General features: G+C 32.4%; 1 protein-coding gene across 1 annotated transcript; it reads right to left on the bottom strand.

The window, feature by feature from the left end:
- Positions 1-7,259: 7,259 nt before the first annotated feature.
- Positions 7,260-7,751, bottom strand: LOC131659823 (putative F-box protein At3g16210). Its single transcript, XM_058928951.1, has one exon. The coding sequence runs from the start codon at positions 7,749-7,751 to the stop codon at positions 7,260-7,262; it is 492 nt and encodes a 163-aa protein (XP_058784934.1).
- Between the last annotated feature and the right edge of the window lie 1,992 nt (positions 7,752-9,743).

The following is a 9,743-nucleotide window of genomic DNA, read 5'->3' on the forward strand; positions in this document are numbered from 1 at the left end:
AGAGGGCTTTAGACAGCGTTTTTACAGTAAAAGCACTGCCTAAAGAGGCTTTTTTATTTAAATTTTGTTTCAGAAAAGCGTTGGCTAAAGGGGTCCTTTAGCAGCGCATTCAAAGTAAAAGCGCTGGCTAAAAGGGTCCTTTAGCAGCGCTTTCAAAGTAAAAGTGCTGGCTAAAGGGGTCCTTTAGCAGGGCTTTCAAAGTAAAAGTGCTGGCTAAAGGGGTCCTTTAGCAGCGCTTTCAAAGTCAAAGAGCTGGCTAAAAGGGGCCTTTAGCAGTGCTTTCAAAGTAAAAGCGCTGGCTAAAGGGGCCTTTAGCAGCGCTTTCAAAGTAAAAGGGGTGCCTGAAGGGGGTATTTAGCATCGCTTTTACTTTAAAAAAAGTTTGTCTTTACCTACAGCAGCGCTGGAATAGACAGCACATTAAAGCGTTGTATAAAGCCAAAAAAACGTTGTCTAAGGTCTTGATTGGCGTAGTGATAAAAAACAAAAGAGACTGAGTTTTTCATATTTGAAACTGACGATACACCATTCCCTCCCTTATTTTTAACTTTTGTTTGCTTTTCCAATGGTTGTCTTACATCAATCTTTACTCTTAATATCATATACTATCGTCGGATGCTAGTGTTGTTGTTCTTGTCGTATTCCACGAACACCCCAATATAATTCATCATGGCTATCAAAGGTCCAAGGACCCCTATACAATGCAGCTTCCATTTTGAGGTTGTGAGAGAAATGGAATAGGAATAAGCCTTTTTTGATTCTTCGATTGTAACCCTTTCACCGGTCTCAACATATCTGCCACAATTGCTTTCATTGTTTTCAAATGGACTAACCTATCACACAAGAACCTTCCTACCAGACACCAACGTAAATCAACCGCTTCATCGCTATCATTCTTCACATCGAAACTGAAACCTTCTTCATCACCTTCATCATGTATCGATAGGCCCTCAATATTAGGGCCTGACGTTTTGATCTGTAATACTTTATGTTGGAGCAATAACCAAGAAAAGGAAAAGATCAAGCTTCTCACGAGAGAAGAATATTTCAAAACCCTAGCAAAGATTAGGAACGATAAGTGTGCTCTTTAATGTGTTTAAACAGTAGAATTAGTATTAATTGTGTTTTTTATTAGCATGAGTATTACCTTTTTTGAATGTTATGACAACAACATACATTTTTTTGAATAATGGACCTAAATTGTGGCCATCATGCATATCTTTTTTGTTGCCTGTAATTTTTGTTGTTAAAATAATTTTCCATTACAAATATGTTGAATGAAATATTTAAGATTTTCAATATATGATGTATAAAGATTAACTAAATAAAAAGAGAAGAAAAATAGAATTGTAGAGAAGAAAATTAGGAGCAAAAAGTTTGAGAAATATGAGAAAATAAATATTAATGTATTGTTGCCACATCATCTATTTTACTTGTTTATGTCACATTAGCGGTGGATTAATTTTTTAAATGTCACATAAGTCAAATTGTAGTTAGATAATATAAATGAAAACTAACATTGAAGTTTAAATTTATTCTTTTGTTAAAATAACATAATACGAGATCTACATCCTCACATCAAACATCAGGTGATATCAAACTCTCAATACACACTTTAGGGTAAAACAAACTATCACTAATTTGCATCTTTGGAATCATAAAACTACCACTATTGATATCGAAAGCAACCATATCCGTTTTCAATAATTCTTCACATACCAGCAACAATTTATCATCGTCGAAAATCCATATTGCCTTGGCATGGGTAACAAACGAAGGAAAAGAAACTCGACACAATTTAGTCCATGACCCTTCATTTCCATATTGCTTCATTTGCCAAACATCACAAAAATCATATCTTTGAACTATGATACTCAAACAACTCTTCAATACATCCAAAAGCAAACTAGCTATATTTTCAACTCCATAATTAGGCAGCATAAACTTGTTATATGATTCATTCACCAAATCAAAAGAGATAATATTATAATCGGTATCATCCAACCAATTAAACATTTCACTCACAAAACACAATGATCCAATAACCGGAACAGGGATATCCCCTTGAATCATTCTCCAAGAATTAGTACCCAAAAGATGAACCTTAATTTTAGCTTTTTTAACACTGGAATTAATAAAAATAGCAACCACCTTATAACTGTCAATTGATGTATCATATCCAAAACCATATTCCACGTTAACATCTCTATCTCTTTGAAATGGATTTTTCAAAGAAGGTAACCTTTTAAACTTTTGAATGGAAGGGTTCCATAGAATAACAGAGAATAGGTTGACAACTAAACAAAGGATTCCATCACAAGATCCGATGATGTTGAAGTGTTTTTCATTGAAAAGGATATCATGTTGGGTGGGATTCAGGATGATTGAGTTAAAAATGGATTGAAGTGGATAAGATATTACATGAGATTTATCTTTGGATTTTAAGATGACGTTGTGGCGCGTGATTGACATTTGAAGATGCTTTTTTGTGAATTTTGGATCAGAAATCAAAGAATTTATGGACTTGTTGAGGCATTTAAGTTGAAGGAGAAGCTTTACCGGGAGTCTACAAAAGATTTCTGCTACAATTTCAATTGGGAGAGAAGGTAAAGAGATTGAATATGATAGTGGATTTATTATTTCAATTGGAGAATGATTGGAAATAATATCGGCTTGAGAAATATGATGCCTACTTGAAGCCATTATGAAATTGAACCTTTAACAATGAAAAAATATAATATAATAGAAGAGTTATTAGAAATAAGTGCAAATGGAGTTATATATAATTCTTCAATCTATTTGATTATGAATCCTCACACTTTTTTTTGGTAGAATAGAAAAAGAAGAAAATAGTAAAGTATTTCTATTATATGTTTTTAAGTATAATATTGATTTTTACACTATATTATATCTCTATACTTGAAAATATTTTGATATCAAAATAAAAGGAAATAAAATTAAACAATATTTCCATTTATCTATCCTCCATACACTGTATACATCGACTAATAAACGATAACAATATACTATTAATTAGTTCTAAGTTTTAGAATATCTAGTTAACTTTTTTTCCAATTTAAAAAATTTCTTTTAGTTTTTGACTAAATTAATAATTTTTCTTCATAAGCATTATTCAATGTATTGTTATTATTTTCTAAAACTAAAATGAGCATTGTACTGAGAATACAAAAATATATTTCTCTTTCTTAAATGTAAACTAATAAAAATAATATTATATATAAAAAAAATGTATTACAATCTATATTATTAAATAATAAATTTTAAAAGGTAAATATAATATATCACCTAAATATGTTTTCCATAATTTATTTTTATAAAATGTAAAACCTGAAAGGTTTTAAATTCTATCATTTGATCTTTAAACTCCACAAATATATGAAGGAGGAATGGCCAATTTTAAATTATGTCAATGTCAGTAAATTTATGTGTTTATCAAATAGTAAAATACAAATATGAGGTTGTTAGAAACATTTAATCTGTTTAGTAAAAAAAATTGATTCAAGCAATTCATTCTTTGTTAAACAATGAGCAACCATATTCTTTTGACGCTTAACAAACTCTACCTCAAAGTTTGGAAAATTAAGTAACAACAACTTAATAGAACGAATGATAAAACTGAACTCGGAACCTCGTATGGAATTGGAATGGATAGCTTGCACCACTTGTTGTGAATCACTCGCAAAGACAACATGGTCAAGATGGAGGGCTAAAGCTCCTTGGATAGCTTCCTTCAAAGTCAAAGCCTCTGCTTCTAGGATAGAAGAAGAACCCACATCCCAAGCGACACCCGCATTAATAAAATTCCCATAATCATCCCGAATACACCAACCTCTATTAGCAGTTCCTTGATTGCGGTTAAAACCCGCGTCGACATTACACTTGATCCAACCAGGAGGGGGGAATCCATTGATGAATGTGAAGGGGGTCATCTCTTTATCTTGAGAATTTTGAGCCAATCACCACTCTTGCCACTTGTGAAAAGCTAACCACCCAAGCCTCGACGCCTCCTCCTTTTCATTGTTCCAATTGAAATCATTCCTATTGTGTCATAAAATCTCTATCATCATAAGAAAGCGCCCAACTACCTTCCTATCCTCCTTACTACACAAATTAAGAATAAGAGATCTAATGTCATTAGAAATATGAAGAAGAGGTGCAACGGTGTCATACAAACATGCTTCCTTCCAACAAGAGTTAGTTTCTGGACACCCGAAAAAAACATGCCAATCATCCTCCTCCGCAACCCCGCAAAACTGACATGTAAGTGGACAACGGACATGATGATGACTTATCCGAACCCGAGAAGGCAAACAACCTGAACAAATTGGCCAAAGAAGATGTTTCACTCGAGGAGGAGCGAGAATAGACCATAATCCAATCCAATTAACCTCATTAGTCTCTTGAATAAAAAGTTTATGTCTATTCTTCCTTTTCATCCTTCCAAACCAATCTATCAAGGGTAACGTCCTCAATTAATGGAACATTAGTAATAGCATCCGCTCCTACACAATCAAACAGCTCTCGAATCAACCTCATATTCCATTGTTTAACGTTAGGTACCACCAAATCTTTGACAACCAAATTATAAGTACTTTGTTGATGAGGCCCATTCACACACCCCACGGCTCTCCCCCGAATCCAAGGTTTGTGCATTAGCTTTATCTGGCCTCCATCACCTATACTCCACCTACAACCAAGCATAAGTACTTCTCTGGCTTTCCAAATACTCCTCCAAACAAAACTAGGATTATATCCGAGATTAGCTTCATAGAAATATGTTTTAGGGAAGTACCTTGCTTTGAAGAATCTGGACACTAACGCTTGCGGGTGATTCATGATAAATCATCCTTGTTTTGCAACCATCGCCATGTTGAAAGCTCTAAAGCCTATGAAAGCTCTGAAACCATCGCCAATTCATTCTTAGTTTTCAATTTGTTAACATTTGGCTTCAATTTGCATATGTTTATTTATTTTTATTTGGAAACCAAATTTTCAAAAGATATTGTAAAAAGCATTAAATTGTACTTAAACTAGAAATTTAACCTAAAAATTAAAGTTAATTAATGATTTATTTGTTACAATTAATGATTATTTTACATTTCAACTTTCATCATAAATGTTTTAATCTTATTAATAACATTGTCCATCAAATTATTTTTACCTAATACAACTTTTTTATCACAACAAAATCAATGTAATTCTTTTATTAAATGATGTTCAATACAACAAGGAGTCGAAAATAACTAACTAGGTCGAGCTCGAAAATTGACCGTCCTTGCAAGAGAGTGAGCAACCATATTCGTTTGACGCTTAACAAACTTCACCTCAAAGTTTGAAAAAGAATGTAATAAACTACCTATGGACTCAATAATAAAACTAAACTCGAAATCACCCTTCTTATTAGAATGGATAACTTGTGTCACTATTTGGGAATCACTTTTAAAAGTCACAAAATCCAAGTGCGAAGATATAGCTCCAAGAACATACTATTTTAGGGCTAAGGCCTCAGCTTCAATGACTGGAAGAGTTCCTAGATCCCAAGAAACACCTGCATAAATAAAATGGCCAAGGTGATTACGCACACACCACCCTCAGTTAGCAGTGTCATTGTTATTATTAAAAGTCGTGTCCACATTAAATTTCAGCCGACCCATAGAAGGTGGAGTCCATTCCAGCGCATGATAGGGTCGAACATTGCTTGTCGTATATATATTCCTGATCTTGAAACCATTCGTTCCATCTGAGTACCACACTAAGCCTAATTTAGTCACTTCTTCTTGCTTATTATGCCAAATATCACTCGACCCTCCACGTACTCCATCATCTTGTTCCATAGTAAAGAGAACTTCGCACCTCTTCTCATAATGGCATAAGATTTCACACACAAAACAAAAGAGACTGAGTTTTTCATATTTGAGAATGACGATACATAATTCCCCTCACTTAATTTTAACTTTTGTTTGCTTTTTCAATGGTTGTCTTACATTAATCTTTACTCTTAATCTCATATATTGTTGTTGAATGCTATTGTTGTTATTCTTGTCGTATTCCACAAACACCCCAATATTATTCGTCATGGCTATAAAAGGACCACGGTCCCCTATTCAATGCAGCTTCCATATCGAAGTTGTAAGAGAAATGGAATAGGAATAAGCCCTTTTTTTGCTTCTTCGATTGTAACCCCTTCATCGATCTCCACATATCTGCCACAATTGCTTTCATTGATTTCACATGGACTTACTTATCACACAGAACCTTCCTACCAGACACCAACGTAAATCAAGTGCTTCATCGCCGACATTCTTCACATTGAAACATAAACCTTCTTCATCGCCTTCATCATGTATCGATAGGCTCTCAAAGGTCCTGACATTTTTATTTGTAATACTTTATGTTGAAGCAATGACCAGGAAAAGGAAAAGATCAAGCTTCTCAGGAGAGAAGAATATCTCAAAACCCTAGCTGAGGTTAGGAACGATAAGTGTGCTCTTTAATGTGTTTAAACAATAGAAATAATGTTAATTGTAATTTTTTATTTGCAGGAATATTACCTTTGTAGAATGTTATGACAACAACGTACCTTTTTCGAATAATAGACCTAATTTGTGGCCATCATGCATATCTTTTTTGTTGTTTGTAGTTTTTGTTGTTAAAACAATTTGCCATTACACATATGTTGAATCAAATAGTTAAGATTTTCAAGATATTATGTTCAAAGATGAACTAAATAAAAAAAGAAGAAAAATAGAATTGTAGAGAAGAAAATTAGGAGAAAAAAGTTAAAGAAATATAAGAAAATAAATGTTAATGTATTTTTGCCATATCATATACTTTTTTTATCTCATATCAGTGGTTGATTAATTTTTTAAATGTCACATAAGTCAAATTATAGTTTGATAATATAAAAGAAAACTAACATTGAAGTTTAAATTTATTCTTTTGTTCAAATAACATAATACGAGATCTACATTCTCACATCAAAACTCAGGTGAGATAAAACTCTCAATACACACTTTAGGGTAAACCAAACTATCACTAATTTGCATTGTTGGAATCTTAAAAATATACTACTATTGATATCGAAAGCAACCATATTCATTTTCAATAATTCCTTATATACTAGCAACAATTGATCATCGTCGAAAATCCATAATTGCCTCGATATGGGTAACAAACGAAGGAAAAGAAACTTGACACAATTTAGTCCAAAAACCTTTATTTCCATATTGTTTCATTTGTCAAACATCACAAAAATCATTTCTTCGAGCTATGATACACAAACAACTCTTCAATACATCCAAAACCACACTAGCTATATTTTCATCTCCATAATTTGGCAGCATAAACTTGTTATATGATTCATTATTCAAATCAAAAGATATAATATTATAATCGGTATCATCCAACCAATTAAACATGTCACTCACAAAACACAATGATTCAATAGCCGGAACAGGAATATCCCGTTGAATCATTCTCCAAGAATTAGTACCCAAAACATGAACCTTAATTTTAGTTTTTTTAACACTAGCATTAGTAAAAATAACAACCAACTTATAAATATCAATTGATGTATCATATCCAAAATCATACTCCACATTAACACTTCTACCTCTTTGAAATGGACTTTTCAAAGATGGTAACCTTTTGAACTTTTGAATGGAAGAGTTCCATAAAATAATTGAGAATAGATTGACAACTAAACAAAGGATTCCATCATAAAATCCCATGATGTTGAAGTGTTTTTCATTGAAAGGGATATCATGTTGGGCGGGGTTAAGGATGATTGAGTTAAAAATGGATTGAAGTGGGTAAGATATTACATGGGAATTTTCTCTGGATTTTAAGATGACGTTGTAGCGCGTGATTGACATTTGAATTTGAAGATACTTTTTTGTGAATTTTGGATCAGAGATCAAAGAAATTAAAAGTTTGTTGAGACATCAAAGTTGAAGGAGAAGCTTCATTGAAAGTCTACAAAATATTTCTGATTCAAGTTCAATTGGAAGTTAGTGAGACAAGTGAATTGTTAGGATTAGAAAGTGAAGAGGAAGATAATGAATATGATGGTTGATTTATTTTTTCACTTAGAGAATGATTGGAAATAACGCCGGCTTGGCTTCATGAGGCCATTATGAAATAGAGCCTTTTAACAACGAAAAAATAAAATATAAATTGAAAAGTGTTATTAAATTAACATAGAAGGAAATAATGCATTGTCTCTATTATATGTATAATATATTCATTTTAGTTTTAGAAACAAAAAATAGAGACAATGTATTTATTTTTTAATAGTATTTTTTAGTAAATTAATATAGAAGAATATAATATATTAAAAAATAATAGTATTATTTCCTTCTATATTAATTTACTAAAAGATACTATTAGAAAAAATAGAGAACCTATTAAAATATTCTGTCAACATATAATAGAGACAATCTATTTATTTTTTAGTAGTATTTTTAGTAAATTAATATAGAAGGAAATAATATATTGTCTCTATTATATGTTGACAGAATATTTTAAAAAGAGGTAATTTAATATAAATAAGATCAATTATATTATATTTCCATACTTAAACAATAATTTAATATCAATATGAATGGAAATATAATTAAACATATTACCATTTACTCATACTGCATACATTGAATATATTGGTTACATGCAATAATATTATACTATTTGTAGTTCTATGTTTTGGAACATCTACACAGTTTTTTTTTTCTTTCAAATTTTTGGAATATCTATGTTTTTAATTTTTAACTTAACTAAAAAAATTTCTTCATAAGCATTCTTCTATTTATTTTAATTATTTTCCACAACAAAAATGAATATTGTAGTTTAAAGGTTTTTTTGATAGGTTGATTTTAATATTTTTTTTCAAAATTTAAATATTTTGCATTGACACTATGTCAAATTTGTCTTTTAGCAGCACCCCTACGAAAGCGCTTTTAGAAAAAAGCGCTGGTATAGGTTTCGCTAAAAACACGCAAAAAAAGCGCTCTTATAGGGGGGTACGAAACCGCTTTCAAAAAGCGCTGGTAAAGGCATGGGTACGAAAGCGCTTTTCAAAAGCGCTCTTATAGGGGGGTTATGAAAGCGCTTTCAAAAGCGCTGCTATAGGGGGTGGGGTACAAGAGCGCTTTTACCCTAAAAAGCGCTGGTATAGCCATGGGTACTAAGGCGCTATTCAAAAGCGCTTTCATAGCTGTTTAATAATTAAAATTTTTAAAAACAAAATTAGATAAAACGCGTTTGCCCTCAAAAAATCCCTAATTCCCTCTTTCTCTATTGCCATCGATGTGCCCAACCAAACTCAGAAAACTCAGAAATCGCTGCCGTGAGAAGAAGAACGTGAGCCACCGTTGGAGAAGAAAAGCCGTGAGCCACTGTCGGAGAAGAAGTCGTGAGCCACCGTTGGAGAAGAAGAAGTCGTGAGCCACCGTCGGAGAAGAAGCCTGGAGCCACCATTCCACTCTGGTTTCGCCTCCTTTGTAAGTAATTATAGCTTAGTGTTTACAGAAATCCATTTTGTGCTTTTTGCTTCAATGTGTCCACTCACTAGCGCCACCGTCGGAGAAGATTCAATGTGTCCACTCACTAGCTCCATCTTTAGCTTCAATTTCATCATCACTATGTTAGAAGAATATACAAATAAATATTCCAAGTATTTATATTCTTTTTATATAAATATATATTGGAGGAATGCTAGTACTATA

The sequence above is a fragment of the Vicia villosa genome, linkage group LG3 (assembly GCF_029867415.1).
Source record: "Vicia villosa cultivar HV-30 ecotype Madison, WI linkage group LG3, Vvil1.0, whole genome shotgun sequence".
In the NCBI taxonomy this organism is placed as follows: domain Eukaryota; kingdom Viridiplantae; phylum Streptophyta; class Magnoliopsida; order Fabales; family Fabaceae; genus Vicia; species Vicia villosa.

What these genes read in the sequence shown, in the direction of transcription:
- LOC131659823 (XM_058928951.1), bottom strand. Translation starts at nt 7,751, where the DNA reads ATGGGATTTTATGATGGAATCCTTTGTTTAGTTGTCAATCTATTCTCA.